At 41.2% G+C, this 27,995-nt stretch overlaps 2 protein-coding genes across 6 annotated transcripts; one reads left to right on the top strand and one right to left on the bottom strand.

Moving 5' to 3' along the window:
• The first annotated feature begins 75 nt into the window (after positions 1–75).
• On the top strand, positions 76–15,145 carry SLC71A1 (solute carrier family 71 member 1). Of its 2 annotated transcripts, XM_085231749.1 has the most exons (13): positions 182–321; positions 931–1,382; positions 4,628–4,723; positions 6,185–6,247; positions 6,783–6,910; positions 8,901–9,015; positions 10,115–10,333; positions 10,604–10,717; positions 11,157–11,228; positions 11,668–11,780; positions 11,946–12,043; positions 12,555–12,718; positions 13,788–15,145. In XM_085231749.1, the coding sequence occupies exons 2-13, from the start codon at positions 1,266–1,268 to the stop codon at positions 13,992–13,994; spliced, it is 1,506 nt and encodes a 501-aa protein (XP_085087875.1). In that variant the 5' UTR covers positions 182–321; positions 931–1,265; the 3' UTR covers positions 13,995–15,145. The 2 variants fall into 2 exon arrangements, with proteins under 2 accessions (XP_085087874.1, XP_085087875.1); XM_085231748.1 differs by lacking the exon at positions 931–1,382 and having other exon boundaries at positions 76–321.
• Positions 15,146–15,681: 536 nt separating this feature from the next.
• On the bottom strand, positions 15,682–27,990 carry SASS6 (SAS-6 centriolar assembly protein). 4 transcript variants are annotated; one of them, XM_085231744.1, is made up of 18 exons: positions 27,857–27,990; positions 26,743–26,803; positions 26,485–26,614; positions 25,175–25,254; positions 24,051–24,155; positions 23,034–23,205; positions 22,046–22,123; positions 21,192–21,311; positions 20,909–21,100; positions 20,499–20,693; positions 20,045–20,134; positions 19,786–19,965; positions 19,084–19,165; positions 18,804–18,913; positions 17,877–17,999; positions 17,502–17,593; positions 16,969–17,060; positions 15,682–16,866 (listed from the first exon to the last, which is right to left on the bottom strand). In XM_085231744.1, exons 2-18 carry the CDS (start codon positions 26,781–26,783, stop codon positions 16,784–16,786), a joined length of 1,965 nt encoding a protein of 654 aa, XP_085087870.1. In that variant the 5' UTR covers positions 26,784–26,803; positions 27,857–27,990; the 3' UTR covers positions 15,682–16,783. The 4 variants fall into 4 exon arrangements, with proteins under 4 accessions (XP_085087870.1, XP_085087871.1, XP_085087873.1 ...); XM_085231745.1 differs by lacking the exon at positions 27,857–27,990 and adding an exon at positions 27,100–27,411; XM_085231747.1 differs by lacking the exon at positions 26,485–26,614 and having other exon boundaries at positions 27,857–27,984.
• Positions 27,991–27,995: the final 5 nt, after the last annotated feature.

Raw genomic sequence — 27,995 nt, 5'->3', positions numbered from 1 at the left:
ACGGCGCTTGCGCGCAGCTCCGAGCGCCTCGGCCTAGCCTGTGCGCCCCGCTCACGTGATCGGTGCCGACCAATGGGGCGATCGCGTGATGCGCGGCAGCGGCTGTGCCGGGGCGGCGAGCCAAGATGGCGGAGCGTGCCTGAGGGGTGGCGGCGGCCGCGCGGGAGGGACGGGCAGGCCCGGTTGTGGGGAGGGTCCGCGCTGCCCCCGCTCCCTCCCGGGGAGGATGGTAAAATGACCCAGGGGGGGAAGAAGAAGAAACGCGCCGTGAACCGCAGCATTATGCTGGCCAAAAAGATCATCATTAAGGACGGAGGGACGGTGAGGCCGGGCGGGGCCGGAGGGTGGCGGGGGGGGAGGGAGGGAGACAGGCAGGCTGACGGGAGGTGGCGGCCCGGGACGGCCCGCGGGCTTTGAGCCGCGGCTGGAGCCGCCGTGCGGCGGGACGGCGCTCTCTGTTTGCGCCGCACTTCCCCTGGTGCGGCCTCGGCGCGAGGAACGGCCGCGAGTTGCGGCTCCGAGCCGCGACAGGCGCGCTGAGCGCGGCGTATCGGGAGCTGGGAGCAGACGCGACACCTGCAGCTGTCGCACCGCGCGGCACGGCTGAGCGCGCGGAAGCCGAGCGAGGCCGGGCGGCACGAGGCTGGGGCGGTACGCGCCGACCTGTGAGGGAGCGGCCGGAGCTCCGGAGCAGCGGGTGCCGGGCTGCGCTGCAGCTTCTCCGACGGCCCGCCCTCCTCCTGTGTGCCGATCTTTATTCGGGCGCTCGGCTCTAGGGGCCCGTCATCCGTTTTGGCAGCTAGGGCCCGATCTTCGATCTGATCTGTCAGTGGTTGCTGACGACGCGTCGTCGCCTATGGGTCTTTTTTTCTGCCGTGCAATACTGTAGATTGGATGCGTACCCTTCTAACACGGTGTTTTTATTTCAAGAAAGCCTTTAACATGGAGATTCGTCGCCCCCCGGGGGCCTCCACTTACTCTGCGTGGAAGTGATGGAGTGAGGGCAGATGCCGGTGTGGCACATGTGCACGGTCACTGTGTAGTGAACGGCCTTTTGGAATGAGCGGAGGGCTGGTTGTTACCTAACAGTGCGCTTCAGAGTGAATTCTCTCTGGAACCCTCAATCGCTGATGAAAATACAGTGTGTTTTGAAGTGCCCTTCATCGTTCAACTAATATTTGCCAAGAGACAGAAAGGGTTGTATGTTTTTAAAACTTTCAAGCTACCTGGTATAACATCCTTATAATGCCAGCACGAACTTAATTATGCCTGGATTGCCACTGTTGCTCAGTGCTGGGACATCCTGTCAGGTCCTCCGCGCTTGCCCAGTCTTCCTGGTTTCTTTGTCTGCCCAACATGCTATGGGACACGATGGGAAACAGGTAAATGAAAAGGGCTTGTGTCTTGAATGTGTGCGGTTAGCAAACCAGTCATTAATCTACCATCTGAGTGTACGGTTTCCAGCCTTACTGGTTTATTTTGAAGCTGTTTCACATCAAAGAAAACTCAGTGACTCCTACTTGCAAGGGGATGCGGCTGCTTAATGAAGCACTGTCATGGGGTAAATAGTTTATTGACGAGGAACTTAATTTATTGTAACCTATTTACTACTGATCTTGATGTTTAAAGAGAGAGAATAAAAAAAAAAAAAAAAAAGGGGAAGAGGAATCCACTTAATGCCCCTGTGAAACCCCTCCCAGTCCTGCAGGTCACACAGGGTCCTGCAGCGAAGTGCTGAGCACTGCAGGCTGGGGCAGCTCATGGAGCTCGTGGTGATGCTCGTGGTCTCATTGGTTGTGCCAGGCCCCTGTGCAGACGAGAGCCCCCAGCCTCTCCCTCCTGCTGCTTCTGTCCCTTTCGTATCTCTTGGCGTGGGCAGGTTTGGGTGTATGTTTGTTTATTCCTGTGTTTTGGTGTTTACCACCTTATTGCTTATACAGAGACTTTGTAAACTCAGTTGGTTCAGGCACCACAGGTTCTGGCTGGTGTGCTCCTGGCACACAGCGTGTCACTCCTGCCCACTCCCGCAGAGCTCAGCCTGCTGCCAGCACCCTGCTAGCCTGGTTGGATGCCTGCACCTGGTGTGGGGCCGGCTCTGGGCCTTGTGCTTCTGTCCTGAGCCCTGGCTGGAGCTAGTGGCGCCTTCACATCTTGGTACTCGGCATAGGATGGTTCTTCCTTAAGTACTAAGCTTGTGGTGATGGCAATTAGATTTGTTTCCCTTCATCATGAATTATCTAAAAGTTTGTGGAGGAAGCACACTGTGGCTGACTACTGTTACAAGTAAGGAGTTTCAGTATCTCTCTTGGAATTTGACAAGGATGACTGTGGCAGCAGTATCCATACAACTGCTATTTTAAAACTGGTATTTTTATGTTACTCTTTGCAGTTTAGTAGCTGTATCACCGAATGCAGCATGTAATGGTGTTTGTGGTCAGGCTGACCAAAAGGTCACCAGTTGTGTGGGTTCCTTGCTATTCATAATTTTGCCTTTACTTATGACCTACTGGAATTCACCTAGGATAAGATTATGTATTTTTTAAGTACTCATTAGACAAGTTAAGAGTTACATCTCATTTAGATGTGATTAGATTGCATCTGGTGTTGTAGGTAAGAACTACTAACAGTACCTGTGAGAAGTGGGCACTGGCAGTAGAAAAGAAAGGCAGTTTAACTGAGTGATCTTGATGCTACTGGATGTTTGCTTCTGCCACCGTAATGGCAACATGTGATGGGCATTGCTTTGACAGAATGGGAATAGGTTTGACCTGTGGTACTTGGAAGGTTGGGGTGGTGGTTTGTTACAGCTCTGCTGCCACCCCAGCATGGTAGCTGGTAGGTAGTGTGGCAATTTGAAAGCAATCTGGGGAAGATGAGAGCGAACCTGATTTCCTGTAGCAGGCTGAGGCACCCATCTGAGATTATTTCTTTGGTTTGTGCAGAGCCACATGAAATTTTAATCCAAACCTAAAATAAGGATTGTGGGTGGAAAGGGCAAGGAATGGTGGGAAGTCAAAGTAATTGTAGCCACTTTCTGTACCTATGAAGACTTAATTTACTGCAGTAAGTGAATAAGACTGAAAAAGTAGCAGAGATCTGGGTGAACACTTACTGAACAGGGTTTGGGAAAGAAAAATAACACAATATGAAGGTCCTTCTCTAGCTTACCTTTAGAGTACTGATACAGTTACTTTTTAAAACTGTAATTTAGCTGTAGGGGTGAACGCTCTTTGTGGTTTTCTGTATTTATTTCCTGCAGTTGTTTAGAAGGTTTATATTTTTTCTGTTGAGAGAAATTGAAATCCAGATAGAAAAGCTGGATACAACTTATGTATATTTTGTAATTAAAGACTCCAATGTTACCTAACTGGATCTTAAAATTGTGTATAGCACCTGAGGTTGGAAGGCACCTCCGATGATTTCTAATTCACCTGCCCCCCACTTCCTGCAGCCAGAGTCACTGGAGCTGTGTGTGCTGGCTGTGTCCACCTGTGCTATGGGGACAGGGATTCCCCTTCACGAGGTGACCTGCTTCCACTTTGTGTCAAGTTTAGGTCCAGTTTCCTGTATTTTAGTTTGTGCCTCTCATCACTGAGCATATATGACAACACCAGGATGTGTCATATTTCCTTCCTCCCGTCGGACATCCATGCACATTGCTGAGGTCCCCTCAGCCTCCTAGAGAAAGGAACCAAGGACTTTGGGCTGTGTGTTTGCTTTGTAGAAGTGCTGGGTCTCATCAAGTCAGTGCCTCTCTGCTGGCAACACATCTTTACATGAAGCTGGGACAGTGGATGCTGAGGCTGCATTTTAAGGTTATACAGCACACTTAAGATTTCTGATGAGTTATTTATACTGAATTCTTATAAAAAATATGTAGTGCACTGTTTTCTCAATTTGGAAATGCAGAATTTTGTTTGACAAGTTAGTATTTTAGAATATATGAGATGAGCAGGTTATCCCTCCCACACTCTTCTTTTCCTCATCCAGAGCTGCTTCGAATTATATCAAATCACCAAGAAATTTGAAGTTTCTTACTTTAAATCTGTTTTTCAGATCTCTCCCTACCTTTGAAGTCTATTACTAGTGGTATTTGGAAAACTATCAGTTCTGTCCCTGAGATTTGCTTCTGGCAGCCACTATTTCAGTTTCTTTCTTGATTTAGAGTTATCAAGGATTTGCACCTGACCATGGTGCGTCTTATTAACAGAAATGCCACAGTGTTGGTTGGCACAGTAGATAATTAGATGTTGGGGTAGCTGAATGTGGATACTACCATGTTCTGAAGTTACGAAAATTTCATTTCCGTGCAGCATTGCGTGGGCTCAAATGTTTTTCTCAAGGAAGAAAAAAATGCAGTCCTTCAAAGACTGTTTCTACTTTCAGCAGCACCCTTGTTTCCCAGACTGACAGTGTAAGTGGTTCATTTTTCTCTTTGAGATGAGAGTGCACTTTGTACTCCACAAAGCATTCAGGCACTTCAGCACATTAGGTTGAGCAACTCCTCTGAGATGTTTTGAGTTCCGTTTCATTTCTTAACCCTTCTGTTTACAGTGCTCAGATGCATTTCTCGTGACTATGACAGTTTGTCAGATGCTTTAATGACCTGCTTTTCCTCTTGTTTTAGCCTCAAGGAATAGGCTCACCTAGTGTCTACCACGCTGTGATAGTGATATTTTTGGAGTTTTTTGCTTGGGGACTCCTGACAGCACCCACTCTGGTGGTAAGTGATGTGCTTAAGTTCTTTCTTGCTGTTTGGGAAATGGGTAATTACTGCAAAGGCTTCAAATACCTGAATTAAATGAAAATTGTGCATCACCAAGCTGCTCTGTTATGCAAATGAAAAGAGTTCTTTGATTTCTATACAGAGTCAGAAATTCAAAATTATTTAATTAAAGCAGTATAACACTGAGACATGTTTATGTGGAACTATGATAACACTTACTTGTAAATGTTTTCTGACTCAAAAGCTGAAGGACAGCAATGAAAGAGGCTACAAGACATGGGTATGCTAGAAGCTAAAGCACAAAACAACTTCAAATTTGGTGTGTGTGTGTGTGTGTGTGTGTAGGGAGCTCTTGGCTGACATAGCTATGCTTTAAACAAGCTTTGGAGCCTCCCTATGACTAGTGAAAACATTCAGAGCAGTGTGTTTGTACCAAATTCTTTTCTAGTGTAATTGGTTGTTCTGTTTGGATTTGGTCTATTAAGTGACACATATTTACTAATTAGATGGAACAAAGACTTTCAGATCTCCAAGCAAACCCCACTTAAAATGCAATCTTAGTGCAGTTCTGTGAGCTGTTCTTAACCATGAGCAGTGTCTTGGATATAAATTTTGTGTCAACCACTGAATGGAAACCATCTTGGGTAACACAAGTCAGACTGGAGATCAGTGCCTGTTTAACTCGCCTGCTTGGGCTGTAGTCTCTGACCTGGGAGAGACGCTTCAGAATGGTGTTGTCCTCTGCCTGTCCATTTGCCCACAGTCAGCAGTAGTGTGTGAGAATTCCAGTTGAAATAACTTTCCAGGTTTTCTGTGCAGTACTCTACTTAGTTTTCAGATATTGAGCTTGGCTGAAATGAATGCTTCCCAAAGTGTGAAAGAACTGAAGCTTCCATCAAGTAAAGCTAAAACCTCATAGTACAGGAAAAAAAAGTACTTTGGTACTTTACAACTAAAAGAATATAGATAGACCATGCCTGTTGTTGAAAGGGAGGCTCCACTGTGTTTAACACTTCTCAGTAATGCAGAGAGAATATCTGCAGAGTATCCCAAAGGCCACTTTTGTCATTGTATTTACCCTGCTGTTCCTTGCAAAGCAATAATGGCAATGGAGACTACTTAGCTATTTCCCCCCTTCAATAAATTGTGCTTATCTGAGGTGACTGATTTAATGTATTTGGAGTATTCTTTCTGTGTAATTTCAATAAATATAATTAAGATGTTGGATAGTGAACCTGATAATAATGGTTACTGAGTTGATTTTCCTTAGTGTTTTGTTTGGATTAATTTTGCATAATTTTAGCTGCCTTACAGTTAAAAATAACTCTCTATAATCCATGAAAACACAAAGTGCTGTGGGTGTGCCACAGAAGGCACAGTGCTGTAGAAGGTGGGTGCATGATGAGCATATTTATTGGTAATATTGTGTAAACAACAGTGTTCGAATTTCTTTTTCAGGTTTTGCATGAAACTTTCCCAAAACACACATTTCTAATGAATGGTCTAATTCAAGGAGTAAAGGTAGGCTGACAAAAGTAATCACAATTTCAGGTGAATGATGGGTGGGATTTAGAAATGACCGCACCCAATGAGAGAAGCATTTCAGAGATTTTTCAGTATAGCTTTAGTAGTATAAATTGAATGTGAGAATAAAGTCTTGCCAACAAAGCTAACGTGTATCATTTTACTTACGGTACTGCTTGTGTCTTTGGTGTGTATGTTGTTGACTGATGACACACATGGTGTTAAAACTTGATGCCCCACTAGGGTATTTTCAGTTACGCTCATGTGAATTCCAAATATATAAAACAAAGCACAGTTCCTAAAACTGCTTGTATTGATGGATCATCTGTCTTGAGTTTTGTGATATTAAAAGTCAACTTACATGTTAGCAAATGTGGAACAGATTAGGAATGCTTGACCATACTGCCTTTGTGCTGCATTGTAGTCATTAATTTTAGTAGAAAGAGAGCCTTCTCCACCATCAGTTTGCAGTATGGATGGCTATCATGATTCTAAGCACTCAGTTCTAACTGAAATGTTTTGTTTCACTTAGGGCTTATTATCATTCCTCAGTGCCCCACTCATAGGTGCCCTGTCTGATGTGTGGGGACGAAAGTCCTTCCTGCTGCTAACAGTGTTTTTCACCTGTGCACCAATACCACTAATGAAGATCAGCCCATGGTTAGTAAATTCTTTCACACTTTATTTGTTCCTTGTATAGGTTATTATCTAACGCCTGTTTGTAGTATTGTTGATTAAAATATTGTTTGGGCTCCATGTAATATTAAGGCTTTTGTATTATAAAATCATAGAATTGTCCACCTACTACTGATGTTGCTCTCAGTACCATATCTACATATTTCTTGAACACCTCCAGAGCAGTGACTCAGCCGCCTCCCTGGGCAGCTCATTCCAGTTCACTCCACTCTTTTGGAGAAGTTTTTCGTAATATCCAACCTGAACCTCCCCTGGTGCAACTTGAGGCCTTTCCTTCTCATCCTATCACTTAGTTACCTGGGAGAAGAGGCCGACCCCCACCTTGTCACAACCTCCTTGTAGTTGTAGAGAGCAATAAGGTCTCCCCTGAACCTCCTCCAGGCTAAACAATCCCAGTTCCCTCAGCTATTCCCCATAAGACTTATGATCCAGACCCCTCACCAGCTTTGTTGCTCTTCTATGAACATACTCCAGATCCTCAGTGTCTTTCTTGTAGTGAGGGGCCCAAAACTGATCACAGTATTCGAGGTGCGGCCTCACAGAGCTAAGTACAGTGGGACGATCACCTCCCTGCTCCTGCTGACTACACCTGGGCACACTGCTGGCTCACATTCAGCTGAGTGTTAACTAACATGCCCAGGTCCTTTTTCTCTGTAGTCCTCCAGCTACTGTGCCTCAAGCCTGTAGTGCTGTGACCTCAGCCCACTGATCCACGCTGTCCAGATCCCACTGTAGGGCCTTCCTACCCCCAGGCAGATCAACACTTCCTTTTAACTTGGTTGTCATGGCCATCTGCAAACTGAGGGTGCACTCAATCCCCTTGTCCAGATCATCAGTAAAGATAAGAAACAGGATGGCCCCCAGTACCTTCCCCTGGGGACCACCACTTGTGACCGGTCACCAGCTGGATTTAACTCCGTTTACCACCACACTTTGGGCCCAGCCCTCCAGCTGGTTCTTCATACAGCAGAGTGTATCTGTCCAGGTCGTGGGCTACAAGCTTTCCCAGGAGAGCACTGGCAGACAGTGTCAAAGGCTTTGCTGCAGTCTAGGCAGACTATGTGAACAGCCTTGCCCTCATCCACCAGTCGGGTCACCCAGTCATAGAAGGAGACCGGCTGAGTTCTCCTAACTTTGCAAACTGAAGTAGTCAGTGTGAGCTGCTGCCCTGCTTAGCCACTACTTACTATAGGTCATTATTGTGGCCACTTAATTTTAAAATTAACTGACTAGAAGAAAGAAAAACTTATGCATGAATTAACCGTTTGTAAACTAAAATGTTACTGCAGTTTTATACTTTTGCTTCTCTAGTTTTAAAATCCATCAGCTTTCAAACCATCTGCAAGTTCAGTGAGCTCTTAACTGGCACATACATTCTGCAGGCAGTGCATGAGTCAGAATTCTCAGTGCTGTTGGACTACCCGTGTGCTGTACCTCAGGGTGTAGCTGCAATAACAGACTGCACTGACCCAGGGCAGAGGCAACTATTCAGGTAGCTCCATACCCCTTCTCAGTTTTACTCTCTGGTCACGTGGATTCTTCGTGGCTACTTCATCCCTTCCCTGGGGGTAACTTGTTTCTAACTGTAGCTTAATGTTTCTAATGACATCCTACTAGCATAAAGATAAGGCTAGTGTTGAGATCTCCCACTGCCCAAGTTTTCAAGATACTTGAGTTCTTGACTTGCTTTTGGCTATTGGCATCAACGTCTAGTTTCCTATAAGAACTTAATCACAACAGCTTTTTGTACACGTTACAAAATTATGCTGTTTATGGTCAGTGCACAAAGAAATTGCACAACTGTATAAATTGTACAACTGCTGTAAGTCCATTGTAGTGTTTGTCAGGAAAAGATGGACAAGACAAGTACTGTTGAGCTGTACTTGGATTTTGAGACTTTTTGCTCCTAGTCAGCTGTTCTAATTATTTACTTATGTTTTTACAATGTTTTCAGGTGGTACTTCGCTGTTATATCTGTCTCTGGAGTTTTTGCTGTGACATTTTCTGTGGTTTTTGCATATGTAGCAGACATAACCCAAGAACATGAAAGAAGCATGGCCTATGGTTTGGTATGGTTGCTTTTTTGTTTGGTTGTTTTTTTGCTCTGTTTGTATTTTAAACAGTACTTAACACTTCAGTCGGTGAAGCTTTTAAAAACTGGCATTTTCAATTCTTCTTTGGCAAGTCAGTTTCAGCCTGAAGTTGGGTTAAATTATAGTCACTCAGTTCCGTGGCTCCTTTTGAATATTCCACTTCTACCTTAAACATGATATGACTGAGTTAAAACCTCTCTTTCTTGGAGTTATCCTCAGTGTTAACAGTGTAATTTGGGGGCTCACACTAGTGTTAACTACCTTGTCTTTTTTTAAAAATGTATCTTTCGTGGGTAATTTTGGAGCTGTCATTGCAGTACTGGGACTGCTCCTGCTGATGTCTCCATATTTCCATTCAAAAAAATGTAGCTGGGTAACTCATCTGTCTTAAGTTCTTATTGACTCGCCTCCATTTCTCTGTTATCTCCCAATAACCTGCAAATCTCGGGAACCTTCATGGGCTTACATATTATGGATTAGCAGAATCATTTCTTGTGTTCAAGCTACAGAATTTGATGATACTCACCAGGGATAGCTGAAAGCAAGGGATAAGGGACTAAATTGCTTCTTCCTGTATGTATGCATCAGGGATTGAGGGATTCTGATAAAGTTCTTTCAGAGGTTTAAAGTGTAATATTTTCCACAAAGACAGGCAGGTAACTGAAAACTGCTCTGAGGAGTTCCATTAAAATGAGTTGGGTTAAGCAGCATATTAAATTTAACATGCCCTTGAACGTGGGTATTTTTTATTTTTTATTTTTTTTAAATTGAAATATTATTTCACCAATATGAAGTACAACTTCCCAAAGATACCAGCAGACAGCTATGTATTTAATTAAACCTCTTTATGTCAGAGCATTTAAGAGTGCCATGAGCTTCACACTGCTGTACAGTTAGCCAAAAAATCTTTTTCTTCAAAAATTTTGTAGAAATACACACTGCGTAGACCCAGGGAAAAAGTTGTCTTTAATCTCTACCTGACAAAAATGGGCAGGCTTCTGAAAGTCAGGGAAAGTAAGTAATACCACTTCTGAATGTTATCACTGAAACCCTTACCAACTGTTCTTTGTTTCAGGTTTCAGCAACCTTTGCAGCAAGCTTAGTTACCAGCCCTGCTATCGGTGCCTACCTTGGTCGGGTCTATGGAGACAGCTTGGTTGTGGTCCTGGCTACGGCAATAGCCTTGTTAGACATTTGTTTTATTCTTGTTGCTGTACCAGAATCGCTGCCGGAGAAGATGAGGCCGGCGTCCTGGGGAGCGCCCATTTCCTGGGAACAGGCTGACCCTTTTGCAGTAAGTTAGTGAAATAATGGAGTGTGTCATATTTGAAAACGCTGAGCTTTTAAGAAAATACAATGATTGAATTTACTATGTTTCAAGCTTAAAAAAACAGCAAAGCTCATATTTTAATCTTGCACTTCTGACGCTTTTGCCAACAATCTTGCTAAATGCTCAGAAAATGTTTAGGTATCTTAGCTGACATATTTTTCAGTATCTTTTATCAGGTATACTTTTTTTGAATATGATGATTAAATATTTTCAATATGTTTTTTCCTGCCACAGTCCTTGAAGAAGGTTGGTCAGGACTCAGTAGTGCTGCTGATCTGCATCACAGTCTTTCTTTCCTACCTCCCCGAGGCAGGTCAATATTCCAGCTTCTTCCTATACCTCAGACAGGTAAATTAACATTTTGGTACGGATTTGAATGGAAGTAAACTTACCAGAAGGTTACAGTACTGCTGAATTAATACAAAAAGCACAGGTATCAAATATAGTTTAAAAGTTTGCAGCAGTTAAGTACTCCTGCAAATAGGATTTGTTTTTAGATACAGAGGAATAAATGCATTCAGTTTCTCATATTTAGTTATTATGTTATTCTTGGATTATGAAGTTCACTCTGTTAGACTGCTTTGTTAAGTGATGAGAGAACCATTTACTGGTTTTCTGTTTGTGCCTCTCTAGCTTTTTTATATTTTATTTGGTGGGAAAAAAAAAAAAATTAAGTTAGCCTGGAGTTAAGTAACTTCTGCATTGGCTGTTCTTAGACTGGTGTGTGTGATGACATGATAGGCACTTCACATTCAGTAATCAAATTGTTTTTTATTTATGTATCTAGATAATGGGATTTTCATCTGAAAGTGTTGCAGCATTTATAGCAGTCCTTGGAATTCTTTCCATTATTGCACAGGTGGGTCACTGCTGAGTATTTCACTGAGCGACTTGGGAAAAGCTAAGCACTGTGGAGAGCTTCTATGTTCTGGATCCAGAAATCTCACTCACCTTTTCTGGAGCTGTTCTTTTAAGCTTCTAACAGTTGATTAACACTCCTACTTTAACTAACTTACTTAGATGAACAGCTTGCCAGACAAGACTATAGTTCATTAATATGCAAAGTGCTTTGTGTTGGGATAACAAAATCCTTTTGTTTAGAGAAAGAGTGACAGCTTGTATTGCTTGCTAAGTGATTCTAATTGATGATTTTTTTGGTAGAGGCAAGGCTCCCAACTACTTGGCAAATACTGCTTTTAAACTTTGCTTTTTTAATTCATTAATTTATTTGCATGTATTTAACATTTAGAATAAAATATTATTTTTGTTTTCTTGTACATTTTTCCCTACTCTGTCAGACAATAGTTTTGAGTTTACTTATGCGGTCCATTGGAAATAAAAACACCATCCTACTGGGTCTAGGATTTCAGATACTACAGCTTGCGTGGTACGGCTTTGGATCTGAACCTTGGTACGTACATTTTATTTTAACATCTGAATTAATGTGATGTTTTTCTGCATTTTATCCTTTATCCAAGAGAGACTTATGTTTGTGTATGTATGAATACATAGATACATGTTCTATCTGCAGGACTCTGTCCCTGTGGAGTAGTTACTCTCAGTCTATTTTCTGCAGGATGATGTGGGCAGCAGGAGCTGTTGCAGCCATGTCCAGTATTACTTTCCCAGCTGTAAGTGCACTGGTGTCACGAACTGCTGATGCTGACCAACAAGGTAGGTGTTCCCTTAACCCTGTGAATTCCAGTCAAAGAAATCTATGAAGCCAAACGTATCTAGTGAGTCATCTGTTATCGTAGTAGCCCATAGGTCAGAAACTGTAAAAATCCAAGCTGTGTTAAAGCTGTGTGTGCATGTTAAGTCCTTCTGTCCCAGAGGCAGAACATTCAGCACATCTCAACAGCAGAAAAATATTTAGCAACCTTAATGCACTCTTTATTTCCACTCTTTGATGCAAGTTAGCTTTGTTGTCCAGTGCTTCCTTTGCTATGAGACTGATAACAAGGTCTCAGAATAGGCATGGCAAAGGAAATACTGCTCTAGGCATGCAGGGACGTGGAAAAAGAGCCTTGAATGTACCATAAGACCATCTTTCTGTACCCTTGTTAATGCTACCCATGGTACAGCACCAGTGACACTTTTCCTATTTGGTTTAAAAGACTTAATTAAATCACTATTTATATATGTACGAATATTAATAGATGACAGTGTATGTTGTCGTCCTCAGGTGTTGTTCAAGGGATGATAACAGGAATTAGAGGCTTATGTAATGGTTTGGGACCTGCACTTTATGGCTTCATATTCTACATATTTCATGTTGAACTGAATGAACTCCCTATGCCTGAATCACCATCAGGAGGTACTGTCGTCACACAATACCACTTACAACAGGTATTTGTTTACTTACTGATTCCTAAAACAGAATTAGTTATCGAGTGTGGTGCTGTGCTACGTTCCATCACGCTAAATGGAAGTGAAGCATGTAAAAAGAGCTTCTAAAATCACTCTCATAGAGCATTTTTTTTTAACTAGGTAGATACCACGGTTAATTTCTCTTTCAAAGAGATCCAATAGGCAACAGATAACCCCCTTATAAAGAGAAGGAAAAAACAGTAGTACCAGCTTTCTTGTCTCCTGTGCAGTTCCCTAGCATTGTATTTACTTTTCACATGTTGTGCATTTTAGTTGTGATGTTTTTTTAGCCAAGCCCTCTATTTTTTCCTCCTAACTGATAATAAGAAAAAAGAGCAGCTGTCTGTACTGGCTGCAGCAGGATAAGGCAATGCTTATTTCCAGCTGTTACATTCAGTGTTGTCTAGCTCTGTTTCACTGGTTAATTTTAGAGCAAAATCTCTGCCTTATTTCCTTTTTCTTTGGTACTTTGTTTTGTTAATGGTGGTTTCTTAACACTGCGCTGTCTTTCGATGGCAGTGAAAGCCAATGACTGTGGAAATGCTCATCGTTCAGGCTGCAGAAGAACTTGTTCTGCACAACTTTCATAGTTGCATTTTGTGTACTGCCACCTGTTTTAGTTCTAGATGGCAAATGGCACTTTGAGAGGAAGGAGAGGAAGAGTTCAGGTCAGCAGGGAGATCCTAGACTTGAATCTGCCCTGCTGCCTCCCAAGGAGCATGCTCTACAAGCTGATGTCCAGCTTCAAATGTCCAAAAGCACCAAAAATCAGCCTACTGCTCAGCTGTTACTTTCTTTCACAAAACATGCCCTAGGACAGGAAGTTAGCAAGCAGCAGTAAATGGCACATGTTCCCTCTCTTAAATCTAAGATGTAATTTGTCCAGCTTTCTTTTGAAAGATTCCGCATGGAGGCAGGTGTCATCTTGCCAAGTGTAACAAGAAAAAAAAGTTGTTTTCACTTGCGAAATGTGTAGTTTAGCCATCTTAGTACATTAACACATCTAAAGGCTTAATATTTTGTGTTGATGCTGTTTGTTTTTTTCCAGAACTCTATAATTCCTGGACCCCCATTCTTATTTGGGGCATGTTCAGTGCTGCTGGCACTGCTTGTTGCCTTGTTTATTCCTGAACACACCAACCTAACTGTACGATCCAGCAACTGGAAGAAACACTGTGGCACTCATGGCCATCCCCACAGTCCACAAGCTCCTGGAGAAGCTAAAGAACCATTACTGCAAGACACAAATGTATGACAAAAAGAAATCTAGGAAGACTTTTTAGACATTTTTCATCAGCGGTTTGGGATACACATTCCACTTCCATCAAAAAGAATTTCTTAAGGTAATCTTGAGAATTATCTTTCTGCATGAAATTTATAGGAATTAAAAAAAACTTCCAAAGATGTTGCCATTACATTAATAATATGCTTTTTCTTTCTTAAAAGTTAAGTACTTATCTCTTGCCATGAAATACTGTTACTATTAAACTTTACATTCTAGTTCGGAGACAAAAGAATATAGTGAAGGTATGAGCATGTGTCCTTCTGTTTCCTTAAGGTGGTGAGCTTTAATTCTACTCATGCTAAGTCTCAATGAGACATAGTAGCATCCATGTGGACCCATTCATTTTAATGTTGTAAAATCTTGGGTCAGATGATTCAAAGCCTTAATGTAAATGTACTCAAGTAGGGAAAAGGTGAACTGGTATCATTTATTTTAAAAAAGTCATATGGTGGATTTGTTGGGTGTTTTTTTTTGTTTTTTTTTTTTTAAAGTTTGTACTAATATAAAAACTACAAGCACGCTTGCTGAACAGTGAAAGTTATTTTTATGTAAGTGCATTTACTCTATTTTTGAACAAATGGTAGTATCAAACATTTGTTTAAATACTAGGTGAGTGTTTTGAGCCTACAGATTTTAATATGGGCTCTAAAACTCTGCTTTCATAAAGACCGTTTATTATACCACTATCTTTCTGATGTTTGCGTAATCATACAAGGACCTCAAAACTTGAATACAGACTGAACTATAAGCTGATAGCCTTGAATATGTCAGTGTGCTATATATAGTGGCCTTTGAGGACTGTCACAGTAACCCTTTTACATTACAGAGCTAATGTTTTAGTCCTAAATTTTCAGGACCCCTTAGTACAGAAGAAAGCTTTATACAATGACAGATGTGAATTTCTCTAAAAGTGTATATTTTTGTGTCCAGTTGTATTATTTAAGTGTTCCTTTGTATAAATTTGTGTATAAAGTATTGTATAGGTTTAAAACATTTTCATCTTGTGGTTATTGCTTAATGCTTTTTTACCTTTGAACATTCACCATGGTTGACCAAGAGCAGGAAAAAATATGTAAATATACTGTTAATAAAGCTGAATATTTTAATGAATTTTTAAATAATAGTTCATGTCATTTGCAACCTTGAAGTCATACAACATATTTGTTATACTTCAGTAGGTCTGAGAAAAGCCTGGAGCGTTTCTACTTGTTAGCTAAGGCTTCCTTCAGCATACAGGTATTTTCCGTTCTGTTTAGCAGCACCAACTGTTGGCAGCTCTCAGTTCCTCTGTATTCTTATGGATATGATCTACATAAACTATAGCTGCTTGTGGAGGCAGTTCACATTCAGTGCACTGCAATTTTGCCTTTCCTGTTCTGAAATTTGTTCATCTTTTCACATCCTTTTAAGTTTTCTTATACCCACTAACGGTGACCTAGAAAAAGCAGTGCAAGCACACACCTTAGAAATGAGTGGCTGCCAAACGGGGACCCTACGTGCAGCGCAGCGCTGGGCCAGTACTGCAGCAGTGCATGGGGAGCGAAGGAGCTGGGAGGGAAGTCCAGAGAAAGGTGAGTAAAACATCACCATTCTGGCATTTATCTCATCTTGGCACGTCCCAGTTCTGGAAGTAGTAACAGTACTATTAAAACAGTACTTTTAAGAGTTTTTGATAAACGTTTAATATTTCTAGAGAAGCTTGTACATTGTACATTTCAAAACAAATGGTTACAAGTAAACACAGTGCTGATTATAAATCAAATATACACATTTTGCACTGCAAAACAAACCACTTAAATATACAGTCCTCAGCTGCAATTAAATATCTTAAGTATGAAGTGTCTTTAAAAACAGAAGTATGTAGACAGTCTCTGCAATAAAAGTGTATTTTGGATGTTCCAAGTACTTGCCTGCCATATTTAAGAATGAAATATAATTACGTGATTCTAGCATTTGAACCTAGAATAGTAGAATGTGCTGAATAGATTTAGTCCATTGCAATTTGAATGCCAGAATATTTTAAGTAGGTTTCTGTGCAGTAGGATTAGTAAATACAAGACAGCTTTAGTTCATATGTTACAACATTCAGATACATCGTTTCATAATACTTGGTTGTTAGAAACATAGTATAGACAGATGGGTAAGAAGTTAGGGTAACCCAGGCTGAGATCTTTAAACCTTTGTTTTCACTGAAGGTGTAAAATCATTCAGGATCTTCCATTACATTATTTATAAATCTATATGCAATTCAAATTAGCAAGGTTTCAAAATTAAAACTGCTAGAGAAGAAGGGGTCATGCTAACTCATGAGCTTGACTGTTACTAAAATAAACATAGCCCAGAAAGTGCTGGAAAACTATCTGCAACATCCTTTCTCTGAAAGACCTAGAGGAAAGCGTTATAAGGAATCATGTTTGCTATCAGGGAATACCAGAGAATACACATTGTTAGAGAGTCACACTTATTAAATATTATAGTCAGTGCCACTTACTTGGGTTTTCTGGAAGACTGCAGGCCAGGAAAAAATCCAGCACTTAATTCAGTGACTGAAGTACAGTGGTGTTACCATTAAGGTTGAGGCTGCTTAAAGCTGTGTCTTTTCTGAATCAGCTGGAAAGGCATCCAAATGAGATATCTTTCTCAAAGAAAATCGTTTCAGACAAAATTGTCAGTTCACCCTGATACCTTTACTAGTGTCAGTATAGGACAGCTTCAAATCCCCCAAACAGTTAAAAGACAATTCTTAATATCCCTGCCTACTATCCTGGAAAATAAGCTGAGGCTGTTGTCACTGCAGCTGGTGGTGACGGCTGGACTTTAGGTAAGTAGGGTTTCAGGTACTCTGTAGAAGAGCAGAAACACGATAGTGTTCATAAAGGATAATAATAGTTATGGTTCTGAGTACATCTCAAATAAGGCCTTGTTTAACTATTTCCAAACATACCTGAATTAAGTGTATTTTGACTAAGTCCTCGTAAAGGAATGCTGTCTTCTTTTTTTTTGAAATACTTGGAGTCCAGCCCCAAGTTATCACCACTAAAAATAAAACAAAACGTAGTTAACAGCAAATGAACAGCAATGGTGGATAGAGGCTCATTCAACAAAACACTGAAGTAGAACTGGAGTTTTTATGAACTTTATCATTCAACTGTTAACTATGACCGAGTAAGTAAGAATCATCTGCAACTAATGTCTGACTGTCACCTGGTAGCCACAGACTTGTCACCAGAAGGGACAGACTGATGCAGGACCTCCTCCTGAAAGCAACAGTCTTCATTTGTTGCCTACAAACCAAGCTTAGTGAGCAGTAAGTTGACTACAACTCTGAATTCATAAACATGGGAGTGATGAAAAGCAGCTCACAGAATGAGCTTGGTATTGGAGGTGTTTTGTACAATTCCAGATATCCACGGAAGACAGCAGAGGGCTTTATAAAAGAGAAAACAAGCAGCTAAAAATGCAATGGATGCTACTTACTTCTCCTTATTTGCTGGATGACCAGTTGCTGCAGTCACTGCCTGAACATCTGAATGCTGATCTATTTTTGAGACCTGCGAGTTAAATTGAATCTGCAGAAACAAAACAATTGCAGGTTAAGTAGAGCTACTCCAGACACAGTGGTGCAGCAGCAGCTGGTATTCAGAGAGGGCTTTGTGAGGATTCAGTTTTCCTTACCTTGAACAGCACTGAAGGACAGAAAAGCATGCTGACTAGTAATCATACTGTGCCCTATTAAGCAGTGCTGGGATACACAGTAAGTATTAAGGCATTCTGAGAAAGATTCAGAAGAATAAGCTTTGATACTTTTAAGCTGTTACATTCTTAGTCAAACAGAAAAGCCCAAATGCCTACCTTTGGTACTGGACAGTGGGGGCTGGTGTTTTTGTTACGTGCTGGTTCTGCAAACTTCTGGAAGGCGTAGAAGGGAGAAATGGTATGACTGATTGCTGAGCTGGGAAAGGAAGGGCGGTCAAGCTGTAGAGAAAGAATATATTAATAAGAGAAGTAGAATACATCCGTAAAGGAGAACAATAATTATTGAAATGCATTTGCTGAAAGGTAGCCACGTTCGCAAAGTTAATGCTTAAACCAGGTTAATTTTTCTAATGAGAGGGAAAAAAAACCTTTTCCAAGAGCCAAGAGTCTGTTCTTAAGGAAAACGGTAGCTTTTTAAAACCTGTAATATATTTACTGTTTTAACTTATGCTGCTATTTTAGCTTATGCTTAAAGAAGTCATATTTGATATATTAACCAATTACAAGGCATGTATATATGTAAGTCAGACATCTTTGCTTGAATATACCCTTCCATTACTAAGAAGCTCATTGCTAACTGAGACGACATCTGTGCACACAGGGACAAAACAGTACAAGAAGCATTAAGCTATCTTTGTTCTTAACAAAAATAGTCTGTGCTTTTTTTTCTTTAATTTTGTATTTTCACTTTTCTAAATCTCCCCAATAGCAATATCCAAACCTAAAATTCACTAACGATCTTTATATGGATTTAAAAGTATGCACAATGCAAACATTGAGGGTTTGTTTTGTTTTCATCCCATGCTTTACATTCTCAAAGCTAATTTTAGCATTGCTAGATGAATTTTAGTAAGTAAGAGCCTCAAAAATAACCTCTAGGGCCAGCACCTCATCTAGCACTCAAGGGACTGTTTATGTCACAACTGTGAAACAAACAAACTGCCACTACAGGATTAAAAGAAAGAACGCTTTTAGACCATGCATTTGAAGAAATGATGACTGTTATCAATGCTTGTATCTTACCATGCCGTGAGGTGACAGGGCAGTCCTAACACCACCATGCATGCTGCTGGGAGTCTCCATCTTCTTTACCATCTGAACTTCATTCAGCTGTTTGTTTAGCCACGTGATTACTAAAGAGATGGAAAAAAGGTCAAGCCCTTCCTCCCAGAAAAGCAACAGCATGAGGGAAGTGCAACTCTTCACAACAAAGCGAACAGATATCAGTAAAGTTGCCTTCCATTACTTTTCAATAGCAGCTTAATCATCCTATCATTTTACAGATAAAACAGTATAAACCTACCATTTTCGTTGGTTTTCAATAACTGCTTACTTTCTTCCAGTTTCTGTATTGTAGTTTCTAGCTGTTCTTGTAACTTGCAAACCTGCAATATCACCATGCTAATTATAAAACCATCAATAAGTGCAGTACTCATTAAAAACTCAAGAAAAATTATCATATAACTAAGAAGTGAAGGATCAGAGAAGTTCTAGAATTACTCAGTTCTAGAATTAGAACTCAATATTATGCAGAATCAGTATGATAACTCTTCTCAAATAATCTGTTTCTAGCTGGACTTAGGACAAGACTGCAGCCAGAGACCTTTCTGACCTTCATTTTGCCATGTTTAAATAAGGAATGGGCCCTAAGCAGGGGAGAAATTCACTCTGTTACTGTTCTTGCCTCCATCACAAACTTTTCCCATGAATATACTTTCTGAAGCCTATCAGCCCATTTGATACGTTGTTTTGTACCCCCAACAATATGATTTTAATTTTCTTGCATGTGGATGAATATCTCCCACAAGTCAGTTTAACATGAAAAATGAAATGTTGATTATGCACTTAAATAAACATATTAAGTGCACGAGTAAATTCTTATGTAAAAAAAAAAAAATTAAGACCTCATTGCTGTTATCAAATATTTTAAGGGTTTTAAAAACACCAACCAACTGTACTACATAGAGTAACACGTGCAGGACGCAGGGTTAACCTATCACAGTACCTCCTCCTCTTTCATTCGAAGACACTGTCCAGTCTCCTGCAGTTCTCTCTGTTCTTTCTGAAGTCTCTCTTCTTTTTCTGCTAATAGTTTCTCTTGTTGAATTGTTACTGTGTTTTTCAATTTCAATTTACTCATTAGGGTTTTCAAATCTCCTTGTAACTTCTTGATAATTTCATTAGCCTACAAAAAAGAATGTTTTCAAAGTAATTCCTGAAAATGCAAGATGACATAAAGCAAATGAATGGCAGTTCCAACAAACCTTAAGAAGTTCAGCTGACAGCGACTTAATTGTAGTCTCAAGCTTTTCAATATGACTTTGTTTTTTTTCTGTATTCTCCTCCAGTATCACCTGCAAAAGAATTATAAATGCTTTACAACAATATAAATTCCATATAGATTATGGAATATACACCACTTAGAATTGTAAATAGAACCTCAGCAACTCTTCTACAATCAGTCCTTGATTTTTGGTTAAACTACATAGAGGTCTCTCAATTCACCCACTTCTACAAGAAGTTCCACAAAATATTGCAACAGTAGCTGCCTTCATCAAAATTAATCCAGTATGCTTTTGATGCCATAATTCAGCATCTTTAACTACATTTCTAAGCTTTCTTGCTGCACTAATAAAGTCTGGTTATTCAGTAACCTTTAGAGACCTCAGTTAACAAGGTTCTACAGAGCTTTAGAAATAATGATTCTGAAACTTGAACCTTTTGTTCTTGTGTTGCATCCAGCACTTCTTTTGTTCTAATAACCAGCTGATCTTTGTCTTTGATCTCCTGCTCCAGAACAGCAACCCGGGTCTGTAGCTGGTTAATGAGTTTCTCCTTTTCGTGACACTCAGCATCCAGAGTGGTGTTCTCTCGACGCAGTGACACCACCTCCTGCTTGGCCCTTTGACATTCCTACAATGTTGGGAAGGAATTAGTTAACGCTCTTTGGAAAAAAAAAAAAAAAAAAAAAAAAAGAAAATTTAAAAAGATGATATATATAAATTATAGTAAGCATGAAGTAGAAAAAAGTCAAACTTAATATGCTATATTTTCTATTTCAAGCATAGGCAGGCAGCCTTACTGCTCTAAAAATCATCATCTTGGTTAGGGAAATAAATAAGCCATACATCTTCAACGCCAGAAAGCTTTGCTTTCAGTTCTCTGACTGCAGAGTCTCCTTTGTATCTCCTTTCAGTTAGATCTTTATTGATGACCTCAAGTTCCGAGAGTCTATTCTGCAACTGTTGAATACTTCTCTGATGCAAACTTTCCAATTCCTTTTTCTGTTGTTCGTGCTGCTGTTGGTACTGAGTTTGTGCCTATAATGAGAACAGTCATTCAGTAAAACTGAAGATTAAGCTAAGAAACAATTCACATCAGAATACTGTTAATTCTTTTCCACTGTCATACCTGGAGAGCTCTTTCCTTCTCAGCTGTCAGCTCTTGTGTGTGTTTGCTTGTCAGAGCAGCAGTGTATGACGTCCATTCATTTTTCAGTTTGTCCAGTTCTCGGCTCTTCTCTGACAAGCTCTGTTCAAGTTAGACAACCATTCAGAATTTCAGAAAAAGTATTATGGATTTTAAGAATGCAGCATTTCATTAAATACCAAACAATTCCTTACTGTTACTTCTTAAAGTCTGTATTTCAGCAGAAAGAGCCAATGTATACATTCATTGTATCAACAGAAGAATGAGGTGCTGAAAAGCTCAACTGCAGCTTTTTGACTTTGTGTGAGTACAATAACCTTCATTTCCAGTTCTATTTTCTTCCAACTTAGGAGTGATAAAACAATCTGCTGCTGTTCCTAGCGCTGTATCTTGTACAAGTTTTAAACAAACTGCTCTCATAGGGAGGGAGAAAAAAAAAAACAACAAGGTCATCAGAATTATCTTTTCCTCTTCAATTTGTAATTCTCTGTTCCAATTCAGCAATCTAGTAGCCCCAATTGCACAGAAGCAGCAAAGATGAGGTAAGTAAGTATCCCATTATAAAAAAAATCTCCACAATAGGAGTTTTAATGGATTTTTTTTTTCCTGTTTCACGTTAGTCAAAAAGCCACCTTTGTACTTCTGCAGTTTGACCCATAGCTATCATCATCCTCTCAAAGCATAAATGCAAAACCACCACTGAGCTGACTATAAAAAATAAATCAAAAAGCAGAGCAGCATAATCTGCAAGCCTTCTGATTTATTTATAACAGTTTCACATTTTCGCAAATCTAAGGATTTCCACCCATTCACAGAAAGTTAAAAATGTACATTACCTGTTGAGTGTAGCTCAGTTGTCTGGTAGAGTTCTCTTCAGTTTTCCTAAGCTTTTCTTCCAATGTCATTTTGTCTTCCTATGTAAAAATTGATATCAAGACTAAATCTTAGGTCCCAAAATACCAGTATTCAGCTTCCACTTGATCATCATACAATGGGTATGTGGTTGCTTAAGACACAGTATTTGTGGAAAAAGCATCTTACGAAACAAACTTTGTATTGAATAAGATATAATATATACATTTAAGAGAAAAAGGCAAGGAAAATATCCTGCATTATGCTTTTTATCGAGCCTCTATAAGGGAACAGAATCTTATAAAGACTTGTTCACAAAGCAGTTCTGTTAGTAATAGATCAATAGATATTGAAAATTTAATTGGTTAAAATGACGTATGTGGCTATCATGACAGTGCAGTGAACAAGAGGCAAATACCAGACTATGAAAGAGACAACAGTTACAATAGGAGATCATTGATTCTGTATTAAGACTTAGCATGCTATCAACTGCATCAGCATTGTGAGTTGCTGTTTAGAGCCAGTAGCCCTCTGAAGTCCATAAAGCCTCAGAATTAAACACGCACACCCGTGATTTCCTACATTCAGCTGCAGAAGTGGCAGAAGCCTTACAGGATGGCACTTCTGCACTTGATCTGGCAATCAGCACAAGATTATGAAGCATTCAACAGCTGAACAGCACACATGTATGTAAAACACCTGATTTTCTGCCAGTTTAAATTACACCACGTGGCTGAGTGTATATGTAAGATTTTCATTGCTAGAGTGAAATGAACAATTTAATTTTATAACAGGCAGCCAAATAACTGCATGCAGTGACATACATGAACAGATTTTAAAAAAAAAACTACACAATTTTGTGCATACTTTTGAAGTATTAAGACTGAAAAAAAAAAAACCCACCATGAAAAACCATTCTTAAGTACACATAGCATCAAGGCCTTGTTGCCGCCATGGCAATCTTCACATTACCTTAAGGCACTTCAAGCAGCTGGCTAAAAATTTCTTTATTTCTGCATCATTTCCCGGTAGGAATTTTAGAGAGAGATGGGTAAGATGTTTGAAAGGGTTGGTCTCCACTACATTTAAAGAGACAGGTGTGTGATCTAGAACAGATGCTGAAGAAACTAACTGCAGCAAAAACCTGGGGGAAAACAAAAATAACCCAACATGTAACATTTTTTTTACTGAATCTGTTTGTAGATACTACAAGCTGTTTTCAAATAAAATACATTTTTATACATACAATAAAAAGCTGTTGTTTTTGTTTTGAAAAGGACTAAGAAAGGCATTTAATTCCTGTAAATAATTATCAACTGGAATGCTTGTACATTTTATCAAGAGATAAAAAAAAAAAAAAAAAAAAAAAGAGTATTCTGAAAGTTTTCAGAAGCCCCTCTTAGACTTGTGAGTCCAAAACCAGATGAGGCTTTTCCCAAAGAAAAACAGACCCCTCACTTTCAGGTATCCTATCAGCTAGTTAAATTCACAGTGCACAGCACATGCTTCAGGAGCTGCCCTAACTGCTGGAGCCATGTATGCTGCATAGCACTTCCTCAGCACCCCCACCCCCAAAGCCACAAACAGAAAGTCCACTACACAGAGGAGTGCACCTCAGGTCTGCCCCCCTCCCATTTTTATATCTGAACACTGAAATGAAAGCAAGAGAAAGTTCTTGTCAGAATGCCTTATTACTCTGTTTTCCCTGCGAAAGAGGACAATCTAATGGTACTTCAGTCCATTACTGTCCAACACTGTTTCCAACACACCAGTGCTGCGTCTCTGCACATCTGCTAGCTTCAACTCTGCTAAGGAGACAATCATTAGGCAGCAACACACTGCTGAGACTTCTTAACATCTAGGTTCTGTCAGCAACACTTAACCAATTAATGCTTCAGGGAAAGGTTAGATTATCTCTGTTCCACTGACAAATATTTTATAAACTCAAAACACGTACACAGAGTAATACAGCACTCTCTTATCACCTACCGTGGGATATCTTTGTTCTGTTCTTGAATGCACTGTTGAAGCAGATCTATAAACTTCTGTGGGAAAGCGGAGAAATCCACCAAGAGACCCTGCTGGGATTTTAAACTACATAAACAGGTTGGGGAAAAAATATTAACAATATATACATAAGTAATTTCTTTCCTAAAAAATATTTTGTTTACACAAGTAGACTGAACCAATTCTGATCATATCATAAATGTCTGACGTGTTATTTTCAACCCTGACCACTGAAGAAATGCAATCACATCTTGGATAGTAATTACCAGAGGATATTTTTAACTTCAAGAATTCTTGCAAATGTGCTGCACAGAGGAAAGTTATTGAGACCAAACAAGTGTTCCTTCAGCTACACGTCCTCCTTAAGCACAGGGGCACATGGAGCACCAAAGAACAATGCTTCCCAGATGAGGGGATGCTCAGCTGCTACAGACACCACCTGCCCACTTGCCAGTTCAATTGCACACCTTCACCATGGACACAGTGAACTCAAAGACTTGCAAGAGTTTATGCAGAAGCTGTATCTTGTGTAATGACTGAATAATGATACACTGAATTCTGCTCATCTGTCTATAAATACAACTTTTACTTGGAGCTTCACACTGATCACATGCATATATGCTGTGCTTTTTTTATAAAGGAAAAAGGATCTCAACCGTTTGCACATGGTGCCCAACTAGAATGCAAAAAAAAAAAAAGTAAAAAGAAATATCCACAAGACAAAGCCTCAAGCCTGTAAATCTTTGTTTATGCAAGCATACTTTCCCCTTGGAATATGTTCTTAAAAGAGCACACAAACATAAGAATCTCTAAGAAGCAGCTAGGAGACAGAAGAGGCAAGGAGCGAGGCAGGCTGTGGCTCTGTAGCTGCGCAGGGAGCAGTGTGTCAGCTTCTGTCACATCCGCACCACGCTGAGCCGCTCACTGCCCTGCACTGTGCTGTTTCATAAGCAGGCAAAAGAGAGCAGCACTGCCAATACATTGGCAGCAATCTACAAGTGAGAAATGCTACAATTCAAATTCTAAGACAAATCTTCATGCTAAAAGCTTTATTTCGTTCTTTATGACCATTTCTAAGCACTCATAAACATTACAACTTCACCTGCCTTTGAAAATCTTCCTCAGATATGACAAGGTTATAAAGGAAAAAAGGATCAGCATCATCAGTCAGTCTCACAGCCAAATCCTGAAAAGAAAGAGAGTGAAACACCATTTCAAATACCATACACCATTCCGTATGTTCAAGTATTGTAAAGCAGTATTGCAAACAGGCTACTTACTATTACTTTTTAACCAAAAGTAAGATAAGAATTGTGACAACTAATTTAGGAGAAAGTATTAACATTTAACATAATCTCCATTCTAAATAATACTGTGGGGAAAAAGCAACAACTCAGGAAAACTACTTCTCACAAAAAAATCATTCAACTTTCAGCAGCAATATTTCAAAATCCTACTTCTGTCTTCTTATTTTACGTAAAATCACTTGCAGTTTTTATTCCCGTCATTAAAGAGTGTGCAGATCCCACTTGTAAGCAAGCAGTTGATCACAAACACAATCACTCCCATAACTGCCAGCTTTTCAGCTCACACTGCTCCTAGCAATTAGAGACAACACCTTCTGAGCAGCCCATCTGTTTGAATACAGAGCTTAGCAAAGCAAACAAAATTGATACGACTAGAATCTGGTGCTCAATACTACGTGAAGAATTTAATATGCCCCAACAGAGAGGAAGTAAAACAAACAGAAAACTGACCAGTTCCTCCAGCGGAACTGCATTGTGACCATCACTCACACACAGAACAGAAATACATTTCAGTAATTCAGGTACTGCTAACAATAACAGAGCTCTTGAAGCTTAAAAAAAAAACTCAGCAATTACAACTAGCTGCTAGAACTGCTGATGGCACACAACCACTCGGGCAGGCTGCTGAGAAGGATAAGAACCCTGCTTGGCTTCATGTGCCATGAACTGATCCGAGCACGGGGAGTTATCTGCTTAGACTCATCACTGCAGTGTGCAAGTGGCTCTCAAGGCTCCCGCTTGTACATGCTGAGACACGGCACAGCGTTCTTAGCTGAACAGTTTCTTCACACAGCATTACCACTGCTGCAGTTAGCAAAAGCTTTAAACAAATAACAATAAACTGCTGCACTCATACCAACCTTTCTTCATTAACTCTACCATCAACTAATGACCACTCATAAACATCCCGATTGGTAGAAATACAGTTTAAGTGACAAATCAGACATAAAACAGATTTTATAATCCTCAAGGGTAATTCTTATTGCTGACTTCCTAAGACTGTTTTCTGCAGATTTAGTACATTATTTCTTGCCTGCCCCACTGGATTAATTCCAAGCATTCAAGGACAGCAGCACACACACTGATACAAAATGAGATGCTGCACCCACCCAGCAGTTGTCATTCTCATTAGTCGAGAAGAGGTCTCTGCTGGTGCTCCACACCCCAAAATAAGAGCCAGGGCCAGACGTGCCCTTAAGCTCCTCCAAAGGTCCCCGCATACTTCTAATCTTCAAGTTTCTGAAGAACAGAACTCAAATGACAAATAGACCAACATCTTATTCTGCTTTCCCTTTGCCTATTTGTCCCACCACATACAGAAATACAGATAAAACAATGCAAAACACAAATACAACTAATCCACAAACCTTTTTATGAACAGGGCTAGAAATTGACAGCAGCTCAACATTCACTCGAACATTTAATCTCCTGTGTACAAAAAGGTGCAACTCATTAATAAACCAAGGAAATGGTCTTCAAAAGACGTGTTCACAACTAGGCTGCAGGATTCGGGCGGCACTCAGACAGAACCATTTTGGCAGAAACGCCAAGAACTTAGGACTGTGTCTGAGCTACTCGGGAGTTACCAGCACAGCTCCTCTGTCAGCTCAGGGCTTTTCGTTTTTGTTTTCAGTTTTGTTGCTCGTTACCCATAAACAGCAGTGCAGAAGCTTTGAACCTTTTTTCCAAAACCGGCAAGTCTGCAAAATCCTGCTGACATTTACCGCCGCTCGCAGAAGTGCAGCACGGCCGTTTAAGCCCCGATTCCTCACTGTCGCGAAGCTCCCGCAGAGCGGCCCGGGCTCACCGCGCTACCGGACGCTTCAGCCGCTCAGCGCTTCAGGCCGGAACCGCTCCGATCCCGCTCGCACAGCGTGCCGCGGCTAAGACTCACGTTAGGGAAATTCTCTACGTTTAAACACATCTCACACAAAATAACCCACGCATCTGGCCACGCACGGGCTGCCGCTCCCTGAGGAGCCCCGAACAACCGCCCGCGGAGCGTCAGAAGCGATCCGGCCATGGGATCGTCTGAGCGCTACGGGCAGCGCCGGGCGCCGAAACGCTCCCGGAGGCGGGAAGAGCGCCGGCAGAAGGCGGGCGGCCTTGGGGTCACGGCGGCGCCCTGGCGACGCGCTGAACGCCGCCCGGCGGCAGGCCCACGGCTCCGGGCACAGGCCGCAACTCGCGCGGCCCCGCCGCCCCTCAGGCCGTTTCTCCACCGCCCCCAACCCGCTGCCGCTCCGCTCCCTGTAAGAGGCCCGTAAGAGCCGCTCCGACGCCACGGAATCCCTCCAGGCCCGCTCCCGACGAGCCCTTCCCTTCATCGGCCCCACCGGCGGCCTCGCAGCAGGACGGCGGCCCGCAATCGCTAGGACACGACAGAGCGCGAGGAGCGAAAGGAAAACTCCTCCAAAAGGGACAAACGAACTTCCCCGCAGTTAGCAGACGACACCCAGCTACGCCTCGCCCGCCGCTCACCTCTCCTCGCAGCCCTGGCCCCGCGCCTGCACGCACACCTCACGGTTGAACAGGAGCTCCGCCGCCATCTTGCGCTTTGAGTTTGGCGCTCGGCTCCCGCAGAGGAGGGGCCTCGAGATGGCGCCCGGCAGCGCGCGCG

This window comes from Meleagris gallopavo, chromosome 10 (assembly GCF_905368555.1).
Source record: "Meleagris gallopavo chromosome 10, MGAL_WU_HG_1.1, whole genome shotgun sequence".
In the NCBI taxonomy this organism is placed as follows: Eukaryota; Metazoa; Chordata; class Aves; order Galliformes; family Phasianidae; genus Meleagris; species Meleagris gallopavo.
This window is presented reverse-complemented; position numbering and strand designations above follow the sequence as displayed.

Coding starts and splice junctions, on each gene's coding strand:
- SLC71A1 (XM_085231749.1), top strand. CDS start 1,266: ATGCCTGGATTGCCACTGTTGCTCAGTGCTGGGACATCCTGTCAGGTC. Junction 1,383..4,627: donor TGGGACACGATGGGAAACAG/GTAAATGAAAAG, acceptor CTCTTGTTTTAG/CCTCAAGGAATAGGCTCACC. Junction 10,334..10,603: donor AACAGGCTGACCCTTTTGCA/GTAAGTTAGTGA, acceptor TTCCTGCCACAG/TCCTTGAAGAAGGTTGGTCA.
- SASS6 (XM_085231746.1), bottom strand. CDS start 27,924: ATGGCGGCGGAGCTCCTGTTCAACCGTGAGGTGTGCGTGCAGGCGCGG. Junction 18,000..18,803: donor CCCTGTCACCTCACGGCATG/GTAAGATACAAG, acceptor CTTTCTCTACAG/CTTGACCGCCCTTCCTTTCC. Junction 17,061..17,501: donor CATCCAGCAAATAAGGAGAA/GTAAGTAGCATC, acceptor TTTTATTTTTAG/TGGTGATAACTTGGGGCTGG.